This window comes from Engystomops pustulosus, chromosome 3 (genome assembly GCF_040894005.1).
Source record: "Engystomops pustulosus chromosome 3, aEngPut4.maternal, whole genome shotgun sequence".
Lineage (NCBI taxonomy): Eukaryota > Metazoa > Chordata > Amphibia > Anura > Leptodactylidae > Engystomops > Engystomops pustulosus.
In genome coordinates this window covers 24,384,359-24,411,370 of record NC_092413.1, presented here as the reverse complement: position 1 = coordinate 24,411,370, position 27,012 = coordinate 24,384,359, and the positions used below count along the sequence as shown (strand labels likewise).

Here is a 27,012-nt window from a genome sequence, read left to right as displayed (position 1 = left end):
TTTGCAGGGATTGTACCTTCTCCTGAAAGTCTTTTTGGATCTAGACAAAGTGTGGAGACCTGGAAAGCTTTCAGACCAACCTTAACTTCGGCCTTAATGACCTCAGTGTCACAGGCGCTCTTAATCTCGACCAATGAGTCCTGTGCGGGGTTACTGCAGTGCATGCACGACCTCCTCCTGTCCAACAGCAGCGCCCTGGGACTCCAGACCAGAAAAGACTTCAATGACTTCAAGCAGATGTCCACTCTCTATGGTAAGCAGTGATGTACCTCAGTCTTCACCTTTTGGTAGTAAATTATTAAAATTGCTTTTAGCTATTTTTGTTTGATGTTCTGCCAAATTGGATACCAGGGTGGAGTTATTGTATTTTAAGTTTCATCCTTGGCCTGGACCCGTGGTCCAACAATGGACCCATCGGCAAGTGAAACTAGCTCCAACACAGGCAGGAATAGGACCTTCTCCGAGTTTTGCGGCTCCAGTAGTCGATTCACACACGGGGAAACCATGGCCATGTGTATCCCTGTGCTATCAGTTGATTCAGTGGATAGAACACGGACTTATCTGTGCATGAGGCCTGACAGTGTGTTATAAACTATGGGGAGAGGGATTCATAGTATATAGGAGTAATGAAATGGGTTGATGTTTTACAGTGGGGGGTTCATAGTATATAGTAGTGGGGGCACTTCTTGAAAAACACATTGGATTTACTACCCAGGGCCACCATCAGGGGGGTTTAGTGTGACTGTGTTCATGGGGCCCCGAGGAGGAGAAGGGGCCCTAAGTCACATAAAATCCTTCCCAGGTGCAGGGAACTCACTGTGCACACAGGGCTGGATAATCATTCTGTGGGGGTGGCCCACAAAATTTGCCAGTCAGGGGCCCCAAACTTCCTAGTGGCGGCCCTGTTACTACCTGTATATTCTTCTCATTCCTGTATAGGTTTTTTTTCTTGGACAGAATCTTACAGAGTGATCCAATCTCACTGTTTCCATACACTTCATTATTTCATGCAGGGAATGGTGCCCCACGATTGCTTGGGCCTGCGTTACTCCAGCTAAGAGTAAATGCTACATTCAAGACGACATTCGAGGCAATTGATCCGAATAATGATAGCATTTCTTTCTCACTTGTGAAGCCCATTCCGGCAGGAGCCTTCATTACCCTGAGTAAGTCGTCTTGATGGAGAGTCTATAAGTGGAATTCTTAGAAGGTGATGATTGACGGAAAGTGAATGTACCGGAGGAGAAGTATGAAAAATGTGGAAAATGTCACAATGCAGACTGTGAGAATGGCGCGTACACTTCTGGCATGTACAGGAAACATTGGGAGATATTTATATTCCATTCTAACATTCATTTACACATCATTTCTTGACATTTTATATTTTAAAACAAGTGACAACCAAATCTCATGTCTCCTGCTAAATACTTGTTCTGTACCACTGCTGTATAATAGTGATTTTTATTATTTCATGATTTGACATTGGAGGTTATTGCTGCAGATGGGTCACGGTAAAACGGCACATACAGGATGTACTGAAGGTACAAATTTCCTGGGTTTTTCCTTTACTGCCTATTGTATTTATAAATAGATTCAAATCATTTTACCAATAGGGATGTATTGAAAAATTCTTACCCTTTGGCTACGTTCACACTGACGTGTGCCCGCCGTACCGTAGCACGACGGGCACACGTCGGCGCCGGGGAGAGGCTGCTCACCCCCGCCCCTCTCCATAGAGTAACATGGGGCACGGTGCCGTATTCCGAGAAAAAATAGGACACTTACTATCTTTTCACGGGGTACGGTACGGTGCCGAATTTGCGCTGCGCCGTACCACTCTCGTACGGCGCCATGTGCCCATTGCCATCTATGTGGGACGTATATATATGCCGTATATACGTCGCCCGTATATATTTCCCCCACATGGCAGTGTGAATGCAGCCTTAGTGCCAGGCATTTACACAGCAAAGCTCCCCTGCTCATCAGTAACTAAAAGGGAACCTGTTATCATGCATTGCCCTTATAAACCAGTATCGGTTTGTAATGAAGGAGATGAGCAGCTTCTAGATGATGTCTCTTTCATGGCCTGGTGTGGTGATATCATCCAGAAAATCAACTATGAAGTGAGATATAAATTGGTTGTATAAAGTCAAGGAGGTGGAGAGTTTAACACTGAAGTCAAGCTCTCTCTTCCTCAGAAAGTCCCTTCACTGTAATTGATAGTCCTGCACCCATAACCATCACTATCCAAATCTGTTGGAGTCTGGTGGATGACGTCAATCACAGGGGAGGAGACGTTCTGAGGTGAGGAGAACTTGACAGTGCTAAACTCTCCGCCTCCTTGACTTTATACAACCAATTTACATCTCACTTCAAAGACTATTTTTTGGATGATGTCACCACACAGGGCCATGAAAGAGACATGATCTGGAAGCAGTTAAACTGCTAGACAACATACTGGTAGTGGTTTATTGGGTTAATTTCTGATGACAGGTTCCCTTCAAAATCCTATTAGGTAAGATTCAGAGGACCTACTGCTTTTTTTCCCCTCATGGAGGAGCCTCTAGTACAAGCTCCAGGAAGTTTTAATATATATATATTTATTAACAGATGGTCAGTTCACGTGGACTATGCAGGATCCCGGTCCGATGCAGCTCGTTCTGCAAGTGAATGACCAGCTCTCCGGTTCCATCTTTATCCCAACACTACAAGTCTGCAAATGCGCCGGTGTTGGAACCTGTGATTACAGCATCGTCATTGAAAGCTATTTTGAGGGCAAATATCAGGTACCGATTTATTATCACTGGACTCATAATCACCCTACAACTTCAAGCTTGGTGGTCAGGAAATCCCACTCTCAATTTATATGAGAATGAGATAAAAAAGGCTGAGCTGCACTTTATCCTTAATTCTTGTGACATGCACGCTGCTGCATCGGGTGCAGTCTGCAGCCTCTCCTGTGACTTACAGTAGCATTAAAGGACTACCGCATTTAGGGGTGGTAGACTGTCCCCAAACGTATGCTCGTTACCTTAGGGGTGACGGGGGACTGCTGCTGGCATGCTCCGGGCTGTCTTCTATACTGAAATATGCAGTTATAAAGCTTATGCAAATGACCCGGAGGTGCTCACCGTTCCGCTAGCCGAGCACCTCCTTGCTCTGTTGGAACATAATTTGTGCACGCCCCCTCATCTATATACATCTTTGGCGCCGGCGAAAAGCACCGCAGACAGCCGGTGACTTCAAACGGCTGTCTGCTAATCTTTCGCATGTGCCCAAACCACATATATGAACATGGTCCAGCTGAAATCCACCGAGACTTGGCGTTTGATTAAAACTTGTTTCCTTTATTCATGGCAAGTTTAAAAAAATGGACATATACATCGGGATCGTCCAATGCGTTTCAGACGCTAGCTGCATCCTTAGTCATGGATGAACTATATTCCTTGTTCAACCAGCGGGAGAGAAGTGCGGCTGCACATGCGCGAGATTAGCAGACAACCGTGTGACGTCACCCGCTGTCTGCAGCACTTTCCGCCGGCTCTGAGGATGTATATAAATGAGGGGACGTGCATAAATTATGTTCCGACGGAGCAAGGAGGCGCTCAGCTAGCGGAATGGTGAGCGCCTCAGGCTCATTTGCATAAACTTTATATTAAATTTCGGTATAGAAGACGGCCTGGAGCATGCCAGCAGCAGTCCCCCGTCACCCCTAAGGTAACAAGCATACGTTTGGGGACAGTCTACCACCCCTAATTGTGGTGGTAAATGTCCTTTAACATCTCTCTAATATCTTGCTGGTACTTGGGAATGATCTGCATTATTCTTTAATTATCTTAATAATTACATGTGTTTCCTACAATTTCTTTTCATCCCAAAGTGAGATTATGGGAAGATATATAGAGGAGACACTTATCAGAAGTGTCTGAGGTAAAAATGAAAGCTGAGCTCTGATTGGTTGTTCTGCTTTCAGACACTTCTGATAAATCTCTCCCAAATTATAGTAAAATTCCAACTAAAGGCAAAATAATTATTTATACACTGAAGCTAAAAGTCACATTCTCTCTTCAGGTTGTTGGCTGTATCTGTCCACTTGGCTTCTCAGGAACATTTTGCTCAAGTCAATCAAAACCTTGTCAAGGGGAACCATGTTTTCCTGATGTGCCTTGTCTAAATCAAAAGACAGGATCCCAATATACGTGTAGCACCTGCCCTGCCGGCACCGTGGCCAGTGGTATGGATGGAGAGAAGTGCTTTCTATATGGTAAGATGTGTATGTACACGCAGTATAGCGCCATCATCTGTTGTGGTGCAGTACATTGTGGTACCACTTACATATCTAATATCTGATGCATCTGTTATCTGCAGATCTGTGTTTGCCTCCTTATCCCTTCCCTTGCCATGACAATGCAGAATGCATCAGATCCAACACTTCATACACGTGTCGTTGTAGACTGGGATTCACCGGAGATGGCAAAAATTGCTCAGGTATGGAAAATCCATTAGCAACAACTTGTTTCAGCGCTGGATGACCCCCATAAAAGCGGTTGGCATTGGGGTATCTTTAAATAAACCAAGGCTGATAGGTGCTTCAGAAAAGAGGACCCTTTACCCCTTTATTACAGGAAAGAGTTTGATTGGGAATCAGGTATTACTTTTGCGACTATAGAATAGTTTCCTATCAGATGGGATGACAAATATAGTATGGAAGGCCCACCATAGAATCAGAGAAGCCTCCGGTGGGCCACATTATATTGGACCTCTTAGATGCAGGTGAAGCGTACCCATTTGGACGTGCAATTTTTTCTTATCGGAAGATTCACGTATATTCCTGGATATTAGATCTTATTGATCAAACATTCTACATAGGAAAGAGGCAAGTTAAGCCTTTTGCCTCAGGCAGCACCACCTGCAGCAGAATAGGGGGGCGGCATCAGGAGCACAGTCACCTGCTACAAAGCAGGACCTCCCACTTAAAAATAGTATTTCTTAACACCCCATGTCAGCATGGAGAAGCTGATTGCTAAAATATAACCTGTTGTATTACTACAGGAAGGGGCAAAAGGGGGTGCCATTATATAATTCGCCACCGGCAACAGAGAGTTTGGGATCACCCCTGATGCTATATATATCCAGTTAAAGGCGCTTACCAAAGCATCTCTTGTCACAAAAGAAAATAGAGGTGAATGTCAAACGTGGTAGACATTTCCTATGTTAAATAGATCATTTTAGTTATCCTACCCTTGGGCCATACCCCACCTATGTAATAAGTTGTTGCATATTCAAAAATACCTATCAATATTTTTTTTATATTTTATATTTATTTTGCTCTACATTCCAGACATTAATGAGTGCCAAAGTTTGTATGCCTGTCCAAATGCCAAATTTGAATGCATCAATAGCCCCGGCTCGTACAGATGCTCGTGTCTCTACAAAGGTGTTGAGGACTCACAATGTGGTAAGTTACAGTAAAGGTTAAAAAAAAAAATTCCTCAATAGCTTTATGGACTACATTGGATCAACAGATTTTGGCCAAAAATTGAATTGAGCCCCAATCAAAGGTTTGCGAGCCCTTGTAATGATCAACTTCTCTTCAAAATGACAGATATTTATCGCTTCCTGCTTTGCCATTGCTTTAAAGGAAAACTACCATAAGGAATCTACTAGCAGAATCTACACGGTAGGTCTGATGGTAGGTTCCTCCTTTCTGCCTCTGCCCTAATCTGTAATTTAATAATCCTGGAACCTAATTTGTTAAAAACTTTATTTTAGTAATATGTAAATTAACTACAGAGGCTGTGGGGGCGTGTACTAGCCTGGCCGGGCACCGGGAGCTAAGGCTACTCCACGCCCCAGTAGCCTCTGCAATTAATAAACATATTACTAAAATAAAGTTTTTAACAAGTTAGGTTCCACGATTATTAAATTACAGATTAGGGCAGAGTCAGGCAGGAGGAGTCTACTATCAGACCTACTTTTGAAGGTAGATTCCTCATGGTAGGTTTCCTTTAAATCGTATTGGCGTTCTGAGGACGCCAATACAATTAAAAGCAAACAAGGGGGATGCAGGTCAGCATCTCATTCTATAGCAAATCCACATTCCACCATTGGGGCACATTTACTAAGGGTCCGAACGCCACATTTTCTGGGTTCTGCGATTCTTTTCCGTTCTGCCCTTTTCCGTTTTTGGCGACACCAATTGGGGGGCGTGGACGTCTGACAAACCAACTGATTCTGAGAAACCGCAGAATTTAAAAAAGCAAATTGTGTCGCAAGCCATGCACTTACATGCACTGGGAAGAAGATGGTGAACTCCGACAGACCTCAGCGGGAAAGCAACACATGCAGGAAATTGAACGCACGATCTTAGTGAATCGCGGCAGACTCCAATCCTAGTCGGAAAACGCACCACGGGATTGCGACAGGACCGGGTAAGTAAATCTGCCCCATTGTGTTTCATTATAGGTAAAACTGTCCCTTTTAAAACACATGAATGCTAGGCCAAACCAAGTGTGTATGTGTATGTGAATGTCAAGAGGAATAGCTGTTTTTCCCATGAGTGGTCTATATCTCAGGTGTATGCTCATCCCGCTCCATCTTTGTTTCTCTTTTCTTTTCACTATACTAAACCCATATAATTAGGGCACTCAGAGCTAATCAGGTTCCTGATTGTCATTTACTCGGCACATTTAGGTGTATTTAACAAGCAGAGTGACAGGTAACACATCCAGAGCTGGGAGCGGAGGGGACTGTATAGAGCTCATTAGATATTGCTGAATTGTTCCAACATGTCACTCACGGCAGATTGTTCCCGTAGTACGTGGCGTGCGCTCGCTGTCACTGCTTGTTTTAATTTATGCCGTGGAGTTCCTGTATAAAGTGCCATATAGAAAGTGAGATTTTTCAGGACGCAAAGCGTTTTTCACAGCGTGAGATATAGCCGCTCTGGAAGCCGGGGTTCTGCTATTTATGGCACAATAATTGCCATCTTTTGCTTCATAAGTTTCACTTTGTTATCAGCCAGCGCCGGGTTTTGCTGCATTTGGTCATCCACCCGGATGGCCAATGGCGGGGTCCTGGGCAATTCCCTCACTTTGCCTGTGGGTTTCGCCACCCCTGACCATAAGACTGAGAATAAATACTTTGTTTGAACACAGTGGCCCAGATATATTGTTGTGTCTGTGACAGTCTATTGTTCACATTTGCATGAAACAAACGGTGTTGCATCCCGAAAATAGACCAGATTAACTAAAAGAGTGCGGCACAACTTGTACAAACTAAAACTACGCACATTGCATCAGGTTATATCTCTGGGCCAATATATAAAAAGATAATAATGAGAGAGAGAATTTTGGTAAGCCATTTTATTACTTTCTGCTAAGTCAGAAGTTTCCGTACATTATATTAGTATTCGGTACTATTGTTCTAAGGCCTAATGCACACAAATGTATGTCCGCCTGATTGTAGCCGGGCTGGAGTACGTTGGTGCACAGGAGAGGAGGAGTGCTCACCCTCGCCGCGCTCCATGGAAAATAGTAGCTGCATGACCGTTGATGCGGCCAAAGACAGAGCAGGCTCTATCTTTTTGCGTCTACAGCTCGCAACGGTGAGCTCACCGTACCAAGCCCGGGTACCATGACCATCTAGGGGAAGACGTATGTACGGCCACAAACCAGCAGCCGTACATACGTCACCCTGACGGTCTTGTGCATTACACTGTATGACTTGGGTCAAACATTCTGGATCTTCTTCCACAAGTTTCTAATAATAGTTGACAGAACTTGTGTAGCTGAGCCGTGTTTGTAGCCTCTTGCTGGCACCTGTCTCTTTAGCTTTGTCCATAAATTTTTCATTCTGATTGAGATCAGAACTTTGTGATGGCTCCAAAACATTGACTTTGTTTTCCAAAGGAAATCTACCATGAGGATGAAGGATAGTAAACCAAGCACACTGACATACTGGTGTGTGCAGAACCTGCCAGATGGGGCGCACACCAATATGTCAGTGTGCTTGGTTTACAATCCTTCTTCCTGGTGGTAGATGTCCTTTAAGCCACTGTGTAACCAGTTTGGCAGTAGTTTTCGGTCATTGTCCATTTGAAAGACCCATTAACACCCAAGCTTTACCTTCCTGGATGATGCCTTGAGTTTTTGCTCCAATTTTACAAGAAGCAATTGATCCAAATGATATAATTCTTGTACCAAAAAGATTATTAATGTAGCAGCAGAATGGTAATTAGTTAAAATACTAATTTTATTGAAAAAAAACTCTAAAAGCACTATTACTTATACTCACTCAAAGGACGAGACAGGAGATGCCCCTGCAATAGAGTGCAATAAACACTGTTACAAAACTATGTCTGGCTCAAGTCAAATGATTATATATAAAACATCAGTAGTGACTGGTGCAACAGGTGTAGGGCAAGAGATGCATTGGTAGAGAGGGTACCTACCCCGGGTGCCTAATAATAAACTACACCCAAATAGAATCAATCTTACCATACTAATATTTGATACCAGTCGCTGATGCAGGGCTGGGGCGGGGCCTTCTAATTGTGCCCTAAAACGTGAAGCAGGAGGACTTGCCCTAACACCCAAAAGACTCCCGCCCTTACAAGAGCAGTCCCAAAACTAGCCCTTGTACTACAAAAAAAATCACACCTCCCTGACGCGTTTCAACCTAAAGTCTCAACAGAGGGAGAGTCAAGATTACATAGGTAGCCCATAGATCAGATGAAATGAGATGGTGATGCAATGATGGAAGTGGGGAGCAGTGCCTTCACCCACATCTCAAGCCTTATGTTCACACAGGGTGTTGTCTGGAGTGTGTGTCCTGTCTCATCCTTTGAGTGAGTATAAGTATTAGTGTTTTTAGAGGTTTTTTTTCAATAAAATTCGTATTTTAACTGATTACCCTTCAGCTGCTACATTGTTGCTGCAATTTTGCCCCATAACGTTCTTTCCTCATGATGCATCTATAGCAGTGATGGCGAACCTTTTAGTGACCAAGTGCCCAAACTACAACCAAGACCCACTTATTTATCGCAAAGTGCCAGCACAGAAATTTAATTTGTGATTTATACTCCCTGCTCTGTCACAGCTTTCATTCATCAGGACACCAATAAAGCAGAAAATAGAAGAAATTTGGATGATCATTGTAGCTTCCCTCCAGGGTCCCATAAACAGGAAGCATTGTCAGGGCCGGAGCAGGAGCTACAATGATAATCCAGATCTGTCCGCCCCTTCCCACTCCCCCAGTAGTCCCAGGTAGCACTGCCACTCTAAAATAGCTCTGTGCACAGCAAGTCCTGGTCTGTCTGGGACTGTAGGAAGATACCTGGAGTCCTCTCTGGTGATGGCCTGAGTGCCCACAGAAAGGGCTCCGAGTGCCACCTCTGGCACCCGTGCCATAGGTTCGCCACCACTGATCTATAGGGTGGAGTGCCACAGTTCCTCCACAATATGATGCTGCCCCCTGTGTGTCACAGTTGGGATGATGTTCTCAAGCGTCTCCCTTTTTCTTTTGTTTCAACGGACAATATGACCGAACAGCTCAATTTTAGTTCCATCAGAACACAGGATGTGTCTCCAAAATGAAAGTCTTTGTTTCTGTGCATTTACTTCTTCCTGGCAAGGTGATCCTTTAGCCTATGTGGATACAGGACTCGTATCACTGTGGATAATGACACACTCTTAACAGCTTCAGCATCTTCACAAGGTCTTTTGTTTTTGTTCTTGGGTTGATATGCACATTTCGGACAAAAGCACGTTCATCTCTGGGAGATGGCTGGACGTTGCCATCTTGTTTGTATAACTGTTTGTACAGATGAACTAGGCATGTTAAAGTTTTTGGAAATTGCACCCAAGAATGTACCAGACTTGTTCAAGGTCACAATTCTCTTCCTGATATCTTGGCTGATTTCTTACCAATCAGAAGCTTCCAAAAACATGACATTATCATATGGGATGTCCCAAGTAGTTTAAAGGCATAGTAACCTCAGTGTAAACTTTTGATTTGGCAGAAAGTAATAATACATGAAAAATTCTATTCCAAAGAAAAAGGAAGGTGGCACTCACCAACGTGATGAACTATCTTTATTGGAGCGAGGTGCAGTACAGAGAAGAGCGGGACCAGGCGACGGGCCGTTTCGCGCTAAGACGCGCTTTCTCAAGCCGTTGACCACATGAAAAATTCTCTTTCTCTCATTATTCTGGCATTTGGCAAATACAAATAATTTTGATAATCTTAACCGACTAAAAACAGAAAAGGTTTATTCTGATTTCATGTCGGATTTGTCTTTTTAAATAGTGTATGTAAACTTCTAGTTTAAATACATTATAACTTCTGACTTCTGGATAAAATATTAAAGTTGAAATGTTATTTCTTTTTAGGTAATTCTGCAAATCCACCAGGTAAGAATGGAAATTATTATGATTATTTTCACTTGTTTTACACTATTAATGTTGGTTTAAAGGGGTTCTCCACTATCAAAAAACTTTACTAGGGTAAGTACAAAACAGGGTCACCAATATAGCACTTACCGTGGAAATGTTTGTGCAGTGATGTGAACACCACCCCCATATAAATGGTTGGAGGGGCAAGCCAAGGACAACCACACACCACTGATATGAGAGTGGTAATGACCGTATGGCCTCCTCCATCAGGAAGGCAGCAGGACAAGGGACCTCACAGGAAGTCCTGAATCCTGCTACCCGAGGGTCATGTGACGCACCAGTCCAGCTGCTTTACGCATGCTTTACTAGTGTAAAGTACTATATGGGTGGCCCTATTAGGGTCTAATAAAAACTTAATGATAGTGGCCAACCCCTTTAAGGGCAATATTAAAAAAATAACATTACTGTATCTGAAATAGGGAGATAAATATAACATAATAATACAATATTGATACGCAGGAGTGCTCCGGATTATTTTAGGTAGATAGATTGATATATTTCCACATACAAATTCTTTTCTATTTCAATCAATAAGAAACATGTTTAAATTCAGCCACATGTTTGTATAGAATATAGGACTATGTACAGATATATGTGCTGCTGTTTATCTATGCTTTATCGATGCTGTATATGATCCTTGGGGATATTATATTTATAGGCTGGAATATATTTAATTGCACTGTGAATTGGCAGACACGTAACATCGCTTCACTGCAAGAATTTTCCAAGCAACAAGAAAAAAAGGTAAGTTGTGTGTGAGATATAAAAGGATATTTTGTAGCCTTGTTTTCTGCTGATGCTATAAATACGAGCTTGTCTAAACACAATGGGGGTCATTTACTAAGGGCCCGATTCGCGTTTTCCCGACGTGTTTCCCGACGTGTTTCCGACGTATTCGGAAAAACCGCCGCATTTAAAAACCGAAAAAGTGTCGCTTGGGGAGCGCTTACCTTCACCTGGTCCGAGGTGGTGCATTCCGGCGCGATGAGATGACTTTCAGCGCAGCAGCGCCACCTGGTGGACGGCGGAAGAACTACCTTCGGCCGGACCCGAATCCAGAGCAGAGAACGCGCCGCTGGATCGCGAATGGGCCGGGTAAGTAAATTTGCCCCAATATTTACAGTGCCCCCGCCCCATAGAGGAGTTAGATGCCCAATTAATTTACTGTATTTTTCGGACTATAAGGCTACATTCACACTGCTGTTGCCCGCCCGTACCGTTCCATAGTGGGCAACGGCAGTGCACGGGGAGAGGAGGAGGAGGTGAGCGCAGCTCACCCCCGCCCCTCTCCATAGGGTAATACGGCGCACGGCGACATATTACGGGTAAAGATAGGACACGTCCTATCTTTTTCCCGGGTACGGTGCCGCACCCGTAGGATGCCGTGCGCCCATTGCTGTCTATGGGGGACGTATATCGGCCGTATATACGTCCCCCATACGGTAGTGTGAATGTAGCCTAAGGCGCACAAAAAATCCTTTGAGCCTTACAGTCCAGTGCGCCTTATATACCGCACTTACAGACAACAGCTGCCTTGAACTGTGCAGAAGGTCTTCCACCTGCTGGACATTCATCCTTATAATCAGGTGCGCCTTATAATCCGGCGCGCCTTATATATGAACCTAGACGTTTTAGCAGGTGGCATTTATTGATGGTGCGTCTTATAATCCGGTGCGCCTTATAGTCCGAAAAATACGGTAGATAAAGTACCCCCCTAGAAAGTTTAAATGCAGTGCCCCCCTAAAGAATTCAGAAACAGGGGCCAATTAATTTAGATACAGTGCCCCCTAGAGAATTTTTATATTGTGCCCTATTAATTTAGATAGAGCCCCCTCTAGAGAATTTAAATACAGAGCCCTGTTAATTTACATACAGTGCCCTCTTAGAGAATAGAGATACAGTTCACTATCAAGTTATATACAATGCCCCCTAGAAAATTTAGAAACAGTGCCCTATTAATTTAGATACAGTGCATCCCTAGAAAATTTACATACAGTTCCCATTAATTTATATACAGTGCCCCCTAGAGAATTTTGATATAGGGCCTCATTAATTTAGATAGAGTGACCCCCTCGAGAATTTAAATACAGTGCCCTGCTAATTTAGATACAGTGCCCTCCTAGAGTAGAGAATAGAGATACAGGGGGTTATTTATCATTAGTTTTCCAGGACTTTTTTGGTGTAAAAAAGTCTCAAAGTAGTCAAATTGAGGGTTTTTTGAGACTTTTCACTGCTAAAAAATCTCACAGGACTATAAACACCTCCTGATTAATCTGGCCTAAACATACAACTACTGCTAGTGCAACACCGAGCAAAGCCTGATTCATGACTTGGGACTTTTGCATAAAGTCTCATTGTTCCTCATTTTTATGCATTTTGAGACTTTTTTGAGACTTTTTTAAAAAACAATCCCAGGCAGAAAATAGACCATAAGAACATTTACTAAAGGGCCAAAGCCAATTTAATGAAGCTGATGGACAGTGGAGCTCCAAAAATAGACATAGAACTGTCCCATTAAGTTATTTTCAGTCCCGCCTAGACAATTTAGATATAGTGCCCCATTAATTTTTGTACAGTGCCCCTCTACAGAGTTTAAAAACATTACCCAATTTATTTAAATACAGTTTCCTTCTCTAGAATTTTGATACAGTGCCCAATTAAATGATATACAGTACCTAGAGAATTTAGAAAAAGTACCCCATAAATTTAGATACAGTGCCCTTCTACAGAACATTGCCCCATTCATTTAAATACAGTGCCCTCCTAGAGAATTTGGAACAGTGCCCCATTAAATTATATACAGTGCCCCCAAAGAATTTACATACAATGCCCCCCCCTTTAAATTTAACACCTTAACGACCAGCACATCAGGATTTTACAGCGGTCTGGTAAAGACTTTGCATTGAGGCAGTCGTACCACTGGAGTTGAATTTTTAAAAATTTTGACAGATATGGAGGCTGAAGTAGGGATCCACGTTTCAGCATTTCACCCTCTGTCTTATGCTGGAACAGCTGCCAGTGAAATAAGGACCAGACGAGCCCTTGACCCCCCCCCCCCCCCTCCCCCCGTGTCTTCCATCTTCCTCTCATTTCTCGTATCATCTCTCCCATTGTTGCCTCCCTGTATATCATATCTGCATGAGACGAGATACAATTGTGAAGAATGTAATGATTCTTTTCTGAATTTATAAAAGCTGAAGGATATTTTGGCACTTGGGTTCGACAACAAGTTCTACAACCTACAGTTCATGAATGTGACCGGGTCTGGATTATACGAGTACCGGATCAATGTCTCCAGCGACACCCCGCACTGGTTTATTAAGGATTATTTCGCTCGGGTGCAAAACTACTATCAGTTCAATTTGTCATCAGTAGAAGGTAAAGACCTAAGTGGCTAATAAATGTGTGTTACTTGGTATATACTACAGTATAGACACGTAATATTTGGAGGCACCATTGTAATGACTGCTCCATTAAACCTGCTTAAATATTGATCTGTATGCATAGGTTTAGTGTATGCACCAAGAAAGCTCCCATATATATATATATATATATATATCTCTTGGATGCCAAAATAGCAATAGTGGGTGAAATTATGGGTGTTTTGAGCACCTGCCTGGGGTCTGAGGCTCTTGGGGGGGGCTCAAGGCTACTCAAACCACCCACCATGTTGGATTATGTCCTTTGAGAGAGAAAGAGAACATGTATGGCCAGTGTTGGACTGGCCCACCGGAGTACCGGAGGATCATCCGGTGGCTCTACAGGCCAGGATTCCATAGATACAGCAGTAGATTAATCATGGCATGATTAAGAGTATCTCAAACACTCAAAACGCGTAGGATATTTCCTCGCTGGTCCATATGGTGATACCATGAATACCATCCGATTTTATTGTGAAACTTTTCCATTGTATGAATAAAGATTGGACGCAAAAGACATTTTGCAGCTGGTGATTTGCATCTTTTTGGCTCTAGTGAGTCATACACTGGGTGGTGGGTTGGGTGGAGATCATCCGTCATGCTTCTGGACCAAGATGTATGGCCGTCTGCCTACTATCTCTTCTAGAGGGACTTCCATTCCCAGTATCCAACCACCGTATGTATGAGTCCCTAGCACCTGATAAAGGGTATAGTTCAGCCCCAAAACCTGTAGTCCATTTTTGTCTTGATTGATAAAACTAAATGAATTGAGAAATATTGTTACACCAGTTATTGGGACAGCACGTCTAAAATAAACCTGATATTTTCCTTCGATTTACAATATGCCCCTTTTTAGATAGTAAGGATAGAGTCCTCTAGTCATACACTCCAGAAATGAGATGGGAACCGAGCTTTATAGGGTTGTTTCCCAGCTCGATCCTTTGATTGGGTGGGGGTCCTGAGTGTCAGATCCCCCTCATCTCATTATTAATAATAATAAATCCTTTATTTCTTGGCGCACCGATTACACAGCGCTGCACAGAGCTTGACAAATCAGTCCCTGTCCCCAATGGTCCTCACAATCTAATCAACCTACCAGTACATTTTGGAGTGTGGGAAGAAACTGGAGGACCCGGAGGAAACCCACACAAACACAGAGAGAACATAAAAACTCTTTGCAAATGTTGACCCTGAAACTTGAACCCAGATCCCCAGTGCTGCAAGGCTGTAGTGCTAGCCACTGAGCCACTGTGCTGCCCTATTAATTAATTACTTATCCCATAAATAGCTAGTAGGTAAAAAACAAATAGTTCTAAAGGATTTATAAAACCGGTCCCATTTCAGCACTAGGAGGGCCTACATATAATACTCATGCACCAAGACCTCATCTAATTATTACAACACAGATGCCTTTCTATCCCCACATAATAATAGAACAATGTTCTCACAATTACTTCCCATCTAGATGTGGATGAATGTGCTGCCATTGAGGATAAGTGCAGTAACACCTCACTGTGTGAGAATACCTACGGAGGATACAGATGTATCTGTAATTCCAGCATCAAGCTAGAGGGGAACAACTGTGTGTCTGGTAGGTGATTCTTCTGTTGTGTAAAATGTTTATTTTTAATCTCATATGATGACATAAGTAGTGCTACTGTATGAGACGCTCTAACGTGTGAGAACAGACGTATGCAACCTGCCCCTGCTGCGGTACAAGTTACGTGTGGTCTTATGCCCTTCAATGGGCAAATCCATTTTGATGGACCTATTTCCCATCATACCGTAACAGGGGGTTGTAGATAGAGCAGTCTATATCTTCCCCGGTTAGTATGAGCGTGCCGCAATTAGTTAGTGCGGACGTGCCCCACCTCACACAGCACACATCAATGTGAAAGTAGCCTAATAGTAGCTAGGTTCTCAGACTGACCTATGGACACTGCTTTGGTATTCAGAGGCACTACTTTCTGCTGTGAGGGGATGTGATAGACTGAGGAAGGGAAGCAGCATATAGCTGTATCACACTGAGGTGTCTGCTGTGAGATGGGAGGGGTGTGGGCAAGGAAGGAAAGCAGCATTGAGCTGTATTATACTGAGCTGTCTGCTGTGAGATTAGAGATTGTGTGGCTGAGGGAGGGGGCATGAATAAGTGAGAAAAGCAGCATTGAGCTGTATTATACTGAGCTGTCTGCTGTGAGATTACAGATTGTGTGGCTGAGGGAGGGGGCATGAATGAGGGAGGAAAGCAGCATTGAGCTGTATTATACTGAGCTGTCTGCTGTGAGATTGTGTGGCTGAGAGAGGGGAGGTGGCTGATGGAGGAAAGCAGCATTGAGCTGTAGTATACTGAGCTGTCTGCTTTGAGATTAGAGATTGTGTGGCTGAGGGAGGGGGCATGAATAAGTGAGAAAAGCTGCATTGAGCTGTATTATACTGAGCTGTCTGCTGTGAGATGTAAAGTATGACTGAGCTGCCTGGTATGTGGAGCTTGTTTTGAGGCTCCTTCCTGAGGGCAGAGATGGTGTTGACTATAAAGTCATTCTAAAATGTCAAATAGGTGTCAGACTGCATGTAGTGCATGTAGTGCAGTATGCCCCACTAATGTGCAATGTGTTGCAGATTATTGAAGACCGGCGCACTAATCTGACGCACCCTGCGTGTTCCAAAAGCACTTAAACTGAGTGCACCAGTTTTTTTTATGTTGCACTCAGTTTTATGGACATGTGCCACATATGTTGGGACTTAAATGTGGCGGCCAGAGTAAATCAGCACCGCAATGCCCCATTAGGTGCACAGTTTTGTGCCACGGCGAACACAGTCCAGCTGCGACGCATACTGGCGCAAAACGCTTCATACATACCTGTGCAAGCAGTTTCCACATGGATTTATGTTTTAAGCACACCAGAAAACTGGTGCAAAAATGTTAATAAATCTGGGCCATTGTCTATGGAGAGGAGGTAGGAGTGTGCAAAAGCTGTGGCACAGTTGCAATGTAAACTATTCCAACTTTGGCGGGACAGTCCCCAATTTCTGGCACAGAACCAGCAAATTCAGGTTGAACTGTTTTCATCTACATTTAGATACCCGTATATACTCGAGTATAAGCCGACCCAAGTATAAGCCGAGACCCCTAATTTCAACACAAAAAACTGGGAAAACCTATTGACTCGAGTATAAGCCGAGGGTGGGAAATGCATTGGTTACAGCCTCCCAGTATATAGTCTGCCAGCCCCTGTAGCATACAGCCTGCCCAGCCCCTGTAGTAGGAAAAAAATAAATAACACTGTACTCATCTTTCCGACGTCCCCCATAGGTCCTCTTCTGTCTCAGACTGTCCCAGACAGAAGAGGACCTACGGGTGACATCAGAAAGGTGAGTTTTGTCTTTATTTTTTTAGTTGACTCGAGTATAAGCCGAGTTAGGGTTTTTGAGCACAAATTTTGTGCTGAAAAACTAGGCTTATACTCGAGTATATAAGGTAACTAAAATCATTCTAATAAATTCTCTCTTTTCACTTGTAAAGTTTCTAGGACCGACGAAGCCCTGATAGATATAGCTAATTCCTATGAAAGGAACAACCTCATCCTGGGCCTGGTGCTGGGCTTTGGATTGCCGCTTCTCCTGCTCTTACTGCTTTTTATCTACTGCCTCTGTTTCAAGAAGAAAACTGGAGAAGCCGTGTACGTACTGATCTCACCCCTGCTGGATAAGTATGGTGCCGGTGTTATAAGAAAGTGCTTTATTATCAACAGGGGGCAGATTATTTAGACTAGGGAAGGAGGGACAAAAGAAGTGCAACACAACGCCAAAACCTTCTAGTCCTAAACCGTGCCCATTACAACTCCCCTTATCCTTCCTCACTTAGATACAGTAAATTACCAATATTCATGATTTCTACTAGTATAATGCCACCCCCAAACTGTATAATGTACCCTTTACTTTTTGCCCCCACTTATAATGCTATAGTTTTCAGTACTTTGAACCCCCCCCCCCCCAATATTGTGACCCCCCCTCCCATCCTACATTGTGGCCCCCTTTTGACCCCTCTCCACCATCTTCTCATTTGTGGCCCAAGTACTTTCCCCTCTCATTTTGGCCCCTCTCCTCCTCGCCATATTGTGACCCCTCTCCTCCTCGCCATATTGTGACCCCTCTCCTCCTCCCCTCATATTGTGGCCCCTCTACTACTCCCCTCATATTGTGGCCCCTCTACTACTCCCCTCACATTGTGGCCCCTCTCCTACTCCGCTCATATTGTGGCCCCTCTACTACTCCCCTCACATTGTGGCCCCTCTCCTACTCCGCTCATATTGTGGCCCCTCTACTACTCCCCTCACATTGTGGCCCCTCTCCTACTCCCCTCATATTGTGGGCCCTCTACTACTCCCCTCACATTGTGGCCCTTCTCCTACTCCCCTCATATTGTGGCCCCTCTACTACTCCCCTCACATTGTGACCCCTCTTCTCCTCTTCCTGACATTGTGACCCCTCCTCTCCTCCCCTCACATTGTGACCCCTCTTCTCCTCCTCCTCACATTGTGACCCCTCTTCTCCTCCCCTCACATTGTGACCCCTCTTCTCCTCCCCTCACATTGTGACCCCTCTTCTCCTCCCCTCACATTGTGACCCCTCTTCTCCTCCCCTCACATTGTGACCCCTCTTCTCCTCCGCCTGACATTGTGACCCCTCTTCTCCTCCCCTCACATTGTGACCCCTCTTCTCCTCCCCTCACATTGTGACCTCTCTTGTCCTCCCCTCACATTGTGACCCCTCTTCTCCTCCCCTCACATTGTGACCCCTCTTCTCCTCCCCTCACATTGTGGCCCCTCTTCTCCTTCCCTCACATTGTGACCCCTCTTCTCCTCCCCTCACATTGTGACCCCTCTTCTCCTCCCCTCACATTGTGACCCCTCTTCTCCTCCCCTCACATTGTGACCCCTCTTCTCCTCCCCTCACATTGTGACCCCTCTTCTCCTCCCCTCACATTGTGGCCTCTCTTCTCCTCCCCTCACATTGTGACCCCTCTTCTCCTCCCCTCACATTGTGACCCCTCTTCTCCTCCTCCTCACATTGTGACCCCTCTTCTCCTCCTCCTTACATTGTGACCCCTCTTTTCCTCCCCTCACATTGTGACCCCTCTTCTCCTCCCCTCACATTGTGACCTCTCTTCTCCTCCCCTCACATTGTGGCCCCTCTTCTCCTCCCCTCACATTGTGGCCCCTCTTCTCCTCCCCTCACATTGTGACCCCTCTTCTCCTCCTCCTCACATTGTGACCCCTCTTCTCCTCCTCCTTACATTGTGACCCCTCTTTTCCTCCCCTCACATTGTGACCCCTCTTCTCCTCCCCTCACATTGTGACCTCTCTTCTCCTCCCCTCACATTGTGGCCCCTCTTCTCCTCCCCTCACATTGTGGCCCCTCTTCTCCTCCCCTCACATTGTGACCCCTCTTCTCCTCCCCTCACATTGTGACCTCTCTTCTCCTCCCCTCACATTGTGACCCCTCTTCTCCTCCCCTCACATTGTGACCTCTCTTCTCCTCCTCCTCACATTGTGGCCCCTCTTCTCCTCCCCTCACATTGTGACCCCTCTTCTCCTCCCCTCACATTGTGACCCCTCTTCTCCTCCTCCTTACATTGTGACCCCTCTTTTCCTCCCCTCACATTGTGACCCCTCTTCTCCTCCCCTCACATTGTGACCCCTCTTCTCCTCCCCTCACATTGTGACCCCTCTTCTCCTCCCCTCACATTGTGACCTCTCTTCTCCTCCCCTCACATTGTGGCCCCTCTTCTCCTCCCCTCACATTGTGACCTCTCTTCTCCTCCCCTCACATTGTGGCCCCTCTTCTCCTCCCCTCACATTGTGACCTCTCTTCTCCTCCCCTCACATTGTGACCCCTCTTTTCCTCCCCTCACATTGTGACCTCTCACCTCCTTCCTGATGCTGTATAGTAATCATTGCTGAGGGTCCCAGAAGTCGGACCCTTACTGATTATCTTTTTATCCACTGGATAGTTGATAACTTGATACAACCCCTTTAATATTTAATCTTATACCTAACCCACGTGAAATTTGCATCATGGAAGCAGTTTGGTAATTAAAATGAAGTTAGTGGGGTCCAACACTTAGAAAAGCTGCTCTTAGTACAAGAACTATTCAGTGTATATAGCTAAAAGCAAACAGCTCCATCCACAATGTTGTGGCCGTGTTGAAGTATTACAGCTCAGCTCTTAATCACAAAAAATCTCTATTTTACAGCATTGCCTCAGCACCGGATGAAAGCATAGTGTCGGACCAGAACACCTGTGGCCCTCCGATTACCTGCCCTGAGCCCATCTATTTCTACAAGGTTCACTTCCTTCCTCCTATGTCTCCATCACCACATTGACAATAAAGAACATCTAATTATGTAAAAAACATCACGATCATGAAAGAACAGGAAAAGAAAAACAATTGTTATATACATCTCCTGAAGTTATAGAGCAACGTGATACCTCAGTCACTAGAGTGCCATAAAGATGAAAAAAACTCTATTACAGTCCATAAAATGATTTTCCAGGTTCAGCTAAACATTTTGGGGCATTACTTACCCGGCCCATTCTCGATCCAGCGGCGCGTTCTCTGCGGTGGATTCGGGTCTTCCGGCGATTCACTAAGGTAGTTCCTCCGACGTCCACCAGGTGGCGCTGCTGCGCTGAAGTTCCCCGAGGCCCGCCTGAATGCCCTGAAGATCCTATTCCTGGTGAAGGTAAGCGCGAGTCCCGCAACCCTTTTTTTTTTTTAAATGCGGCGGTTTTTCCGAATCCGTCGAGTTTTCGTTCGGCCACACCCCCCGATTTCCGTTGCATGCATGCCGGCGCCGATGCGCCACAATCCGATCGCGTGCGCCAAAATCCCGGGGCAATACAGGGAAAATCGGTGCAAATCGGAAATATTCGGGTAACATGTCGGGAAACCCCAAATCGGGCCCTTAGTAAATGACCCCCATTATCTACTGAATAATAAAAAGTCACAGTTTCCTTACGTACTTGTATCAATCAGTACTTTATTTTTTGATCACTTCCTGGTGGTCATTGGTCCCATGTTAGGAATCTTATGTTATACTTTTCCAAAAGGCTGGAAAAGGAGCAGATTTTAAACAGTGACATCTTCTTTACTATATTGTAATTTTAAAGAGGAGAATCTCCTCTTTAGTATCACATAAGGATTATGTTTCTAGGCGCAACAGAATTGGAGATATCTGTAGATAAAGTTACACTCCTTACAGTAACTCCATCTCCGGTTCTGTGGCACATAGAAACACAATCCTTGTGTGGTATTAAACAGCAGTTTTCTCCTCTTTAAAAGGACACCAGAACTGTTAGCTGTCTGTACGCAGAGTTAATTTTCGGGGTAGGGCTTACTTTTAAATAACCTGTAGATATAGTTTACTTGCACAAATCTCTGGTGAATTCATTCTAATAGAGCAAGACTGACTGGACAACAAGAGATATAAGATTACATTGACATCTATGGAGAGAGGGGGTGCAATGAGCCGAAGCTGGGTGAGAGAGGAGAGACACAGATAAAGGCTGCTCTGGGTAAACAGTAAGTTTCTTGTTCACCCCAAGTGATTTATTCACATCAGTGCAGATCCACAATATCCTATAGGATCCTGAGGATACTTCCAAAAAAGAGAAACTTTATTGGAGAAGATTCTTCTCCACTCATTCCCTATATGACTCATTATTAAAAGTGAGTAAGAATTTTGGAGCAGATTGTCTTCCTGTGTGCAGTGTATGGGAGACCTCATGGCAGCCAGTCCCCCACCACCAGCTCAGGGAAAACTGCAAATGACACATACAGCCTGCAGAGGGGAAAACTGATACCATACAGAATACAAGTCACCTGATGTCCAAATATAGGGTCATTCCTCACACTGTTCTACTCATTTATGCTATGTAAAGGCAGTGGCATAGCTTGGAGAAGCAGGGCAAGATAGGGTCCGTAGGTTTGTTCTTAAGTTGAATTTGTATGTAAGTCAAAACTGTATATTTTATAATTGTAGTTCCAGACAAAACATTTTTTTGCCCCAGTGACAATTGGAGCTTCAAATTTTTTGGCTGTAATTGGACCAAGGATTATCAATAAAGCTTCATTGCAGACACCTTACAGCTGATTATTGCCACCTGGGACTATAGTAACATCCAGAGACTTCACCAGAGGTCACAGTGGGCAGAGGGGTCCGTCTTTAACTTGGGGTCATCTGTAAGTCAGGTGTCCTTAAGTAGGGGACCGTCTGTACTGTACAATGTGCAGCATAATATGTATATGATAATGCACATCCGCCATTTTTGGGGTCCCGTGACACTGTGGGCCTCATAGCAACTGCTATGGCTACTACCATTGTAGTTATGCCCCTGTGTAAAGGGTTAATAAGTATCTCACTTTACAACTAGGAAAACCTCAGCCCTTGCCCAATATAAAAGGAAATCTTGCCCTGTAAATGCCATATTATTCTTATTACATACGGGAAGATAACATGGGGCGTGCATGAGGCCTTGGTGAGATGGACCTAAGTTGTATGTTCGACCAGAGAAGCTCTTTGTTCATGTCGTTCTCATTGTATTATGCCCACACATCACGGCTTGTACAGGGAATATTTCCATTAGTTTCCTTCCCTTGGTTTGGAAAGCAGAAGATAATGTAACTCTAACAATGACATAATGAAGCCAACACAATGCAAAATATTCATGGACAGAAAAATGCAGGTCTTCATACAATGAGATAACAAGTGACACGTTGTATCGAGTAAACTCTGCTACAAACTGCTAACATCATCATATGTATGAAAGGAAATCTAGCACAAAAATCCATCATGATAAACCAGGGACATTACTCATAGATCCAAGCACTGTGACTATGGTATCTTCTTATATGTGTTATCCTTGGCCTCCTTCTCACTAAAATCAACTTTTACAATTCTGCTAATGAGCCGGAATGGCTCTGGTGAGTGTTACCAGAGCCCCTCTGTGCTGTAGCTCCACCCCCCTGCTCTCCCAGCAGTTCCACCTTCCTTTGCCTGATGTAATCTCAAAGCAGTAGAGAAACACAGCACACAGTAGGAGCGGAAAGTGCTCCTGCACAGTGTAACAGCCTGTGAATCTGCAGCACAGAGGAGCTCTAGTAACACACCGTAGGAGCCCTTCAGGCTCACAGCTTAATTTGATTTTAGAAGGAAGGAGGCCATGGATAACAAATATAAGAAGATTACTACAGAGTCACGGTGCCTGGATCTATAAGTAAGCATCAGTGTTTTATCATGATGGATCTTGTTGGAAAATTTTCTTTAATGATACATATGTTAGATAATAGGTGAGCTGATATATAGAAATGTTTTTGTAATTCCACATATTGGTATATATATATAATCATACTCCACTAGGTCTAAAGTACACATAGCTGTTATGTGTCTTGTATAATCTTTATGAATGCACCTTAGGATCTTCTCTGCTATAGCAGCAGCTGCCTGGCACTGGTTGCTTGCTACAGTTTTATGGAAGGGTTTTTTCAGAGGGAATCTGTCAGCAGTTTTGACTGTACAAAGATGTAGACATTGTGAGGGAGCATACCTGGGGATCTGTGCAATCATAACTGTGTGCATGTTGTTAGCAGCAGCAGGACTGGGAAGATGCACTTATATTCCAGTATTGTAGCTAGACTTGTAACACTGTGGTTTGTGAGATCTCTTCCCAGCACAACTCCTCCCCTCTACTACACGTAACTGTTGCAATATTTAAGCAGAAGCTGCTACAGCAGGGAGAGGGGCTGTGCAGTAGTACAGTGAAGAGAATCAACACACCAGTGCACCAGTATGTTCCAAGTCCAGCTACAATCCTGGAAAGTAAATGCATATAAATATATATATTATTTATATAAATAAAGGAATCAGTATTAGATGACTAGCGCTGTATCTGACCGTCAATATAGATTATGTTTCCTTATTCAGCTCCAGTGATTGTGTTTCCACCCCTTGAGCCAAATCAGTTGCTGCCCTGCACCCCTTCCCCTCCCATCCTGTTTTCCCATTTTCTTATGGAAAGTGCTAGAATGATGAGAGCTTCCTTACTAGTGTCAGAGTACAGCTGGGTATCAGACGTATCAGATGCAACACTAATGCTCAGTGTTATTCCATGGGGAGATTTCCTAGTGCAATACAAAACGTAAAATGCCCATATAGTCTTGATGAAACATCTCTTTGTCTCCATGCCAACAGACTACAAACAAACGTAGTCTGATGTTGCTATCATATTGATATCAATCCATTCCCTACTTGGGGTGGTTTTATATGAATATGTTCTGCCAGGGGGGTTACTAGGAGGGGTAGCCCCACCGCAGACTTCTGAATGGGGCCCCCCTTGACACATAAAAAATATGCATATTTGTATGCTCACACGTGCGAGTTACAATCACACATTTAAACACATGCCATATACAAACGTATATATACATCACATATACTGTATGTTATGTACAATGTGCAGCATAATATACACTCACCGGCCACTTTATTGGGTACACCTGTCCAACTGCTCGTTAACACTTAATTTCTAATCAGCCAATCACATGGCGACAACTCAGTGCATTTAGGCATGTAGACATGGTCAAGACAATCTCCTGCAGTTCAAACCGAGCATCAGTATGGGGAAGAAAGGTGATTTGTGGCCTTTGAACGTGGCATGGTTGTTGGTGCCAGAAGGGCTGGTCTGAGTATTTCAGAAACTGCTGATCTACTGGGATTTTCACGCACAACCATCTCTAGGGTTTACAGAGAATGGTCCGGAAAAGAAAAAACATCCAGTGAGCGGCAGTTCTGTGGGCGGAAATGCCTTGTTGATGCCAGAGGTCAGAGGAGAATGGGCAGACTGGTTCGAGCTGATAGAAAGGCAACAGTGACTCAAATCGCCACCCGTTACAACCAAGGTAGGCAGAAGAGCATCTCTGAACACACAGTACGTCGAACTTTGAGGCAGATGGGCTACAGCAGCAGAAGACCACACCGGGTGCCACTCCTTTCAGCTAAGAACAGGAAACTGAGGCTACAATTTGCACAAGCTCATCGAAATTGGAAAGTAGAAGATTGGAAAAACGTTGCCTGGTCTGATGAGTCTCGATTTCTGCTGCGACATTCGGATGGTAGGATCAGAATTTGGTGTCAACAACATGAAAGCATGGATCCATCCTGCCTTGTATCAACAGTTCAGGCTGGTGGTGGGGGTGTCATGGTGTGGGGAATATTTTCTTGGCACTCTTTGGACCCCTTGGTACAACGCCACAGCCCACCTGAGTATTGTTGCTGACCATGTCCATCCCTTTATGAGCACAATGTACCCTGTAACATCTGATGGCTACTTTCAGCAGGATAATGCGCCATGTCATAAAGCTGGAATCATCTCAGACTGGTTTCTTGAACATGACAATGAGGTCACTGGACTCAAATGGCCTCCACAGTCACCAGATCTCAATCCAATAGAGCATCTTTGGGATGTGGTGGAACGGGAGATTCGCATCATGGATGTGCAGCCGACAAATCTGCGGCAACTGTGTGATGCCATCATGTCAATATGGACCAAAATCTCTGAGGAGCTTCCAGCACCTTGTTGTATCTATGCCACGAAGAATTGAGAAAGTTCTGAAGGCAAAAGGGGGTCCAACCCGTTACTAGCATGGTGTACCTAATAAAGTGGCCAGTGAGTGTATATATAATGGTGTACATCCTCCACTCAGTATGTCTGGTCGGATGCTGGGGCCCCCTGACACTGTGGGCCCCATAGTAACTGCTATGGCTGCTACCTCTGTAGTTACGCCCCTGTTTTCTGCCCTTGGAAAAAGACCTGTATGTTGGCCGGATCCCACAGACTGCCCACATTGCGCAGACCAGGAGTCCTTGCATCATACAGAAATATGATGCAAAGACTGATATCAATCTGACTTCAAGATCAGACTACATAAAGTTTGTTTGTAGTCTGTTGGCATGGAGACACATACTTCAAATCTGCATGCTATGTGTGTGTCAGCATGCCCCAAGAGGAGTGAAACTTTACATTGTAATTCTGAATATACTGTACATAACAATGTCCCGTTAGAGTATAGACAGTACCTTTAAGGGTGAAGACACACGTGCCGTTTTTAGGCCGTTTTTGGTCCGTTTTTACTAAGTGCGTAAAAACGGACAAAAACTTATGCGTTATCAAAAAACGCATGCGTTTTTAAAAAACGGATGTGTTTTTTAGCGCATGCGTTTTTTACGATCTGAAAACGCACGTAGTAAAAACGGCCTAAAAACACCACTTGTTTCTTCACTCTTAAGCCCCTTCCACACTGGCGTTTTTCACGCGCGAGTTCTGCGCGTGCATTTGACGCGCAGAACTCGCATTGCACTCTGTCCCATTGTATTCAATGGGTCTTTCTTCATTAGCGTTGGTTTTCACGCGCGTGCTTGCGTTCGTTTTTCACGCCCCATTCAAGTCTATGGAGATGCATCAAGAACGCATTGCACTCGCAATCATTGCAAGTGCAATGCGAGTGCAATGCGTTTTAAACGTAAGGGTTGCTAGGTGACCAGAATAACAGTATTTCCCCTGCTCGCGATCGAGCGTTTAATATAAAAAACACAATGAAGAACAGTGAAGAATAGAATAAAAACATTGACCACAGTGACCACAGGATCATTTAAGAGAAAAACACAGTGCAGAACACAGTGCAGAATAGATTACAGATGTTCGGCACATCTGCTTACTTGTCGGGAGATACGCGCGGAACGGTGCGAACAAAATAGCATGTGAAGAACAATATATATGTGTGAAGAAGACATTGCAGATGTATGGAAACATCTGCAATGTGTTCTTTACACACATATATATTGTTCTTCACATGCTATTTTGGCCGCACCGTTCCGCGCGCATCTCCCGACAAGTAAGCAGATGTGCCGAACATCTGTAATCTATTCTGCACTGTGTTCTGCACTGTGTTTTTCTCTTAAATGATCCTGTGTTCACTGTGTTCAATGTTTTTATTCTATTCTTCACTGTTCTTCACATCTGCTAACTTGTCGGGAGATAATATACGCGCGGAACAGTGAAGAATAGATCGCAGATGTTTG

The 27,012-nt window shown here is 44.3% G+C and overlaps 1 protein-coding gene across 1 annotated transcript; it reads left to right on the top strand.

Moving 5' to 3' along the window:
- Nucleotides 1-45: 45 nt before the first annotated feature.
- Nucleotides 46-21,851, top strand: LOC140120426 (uncharacterized). Its single transcript, XM_072139480.1, has 12 exons — nt 46-253; nt 1,014-1,166; nt 2,611-2,786; nt 4,072-4,264; nt 4,369-4,488; nt 5,342-5,458; nt 10,392-10,412; nt 11,113-11,198; nt 13,649-13,832; nt 15,339-15,464; nt 17,397-17,553; nt 20,130-21,851. The coding sequence occupies exons 1-12, from the start codon at nt 97-99 to the stop codon at nt 20,257-20,259; spliced, it is 1,620 nt and encodes a 539-aa protein (XP_071995581.1). The 5' UTR covers nt 46-96; the 3' UTR covers nt 20,260-21,851.
- The last annotated feature ends 5,161 nt before the right edge of the window (nt 21,852-27,012 follow it).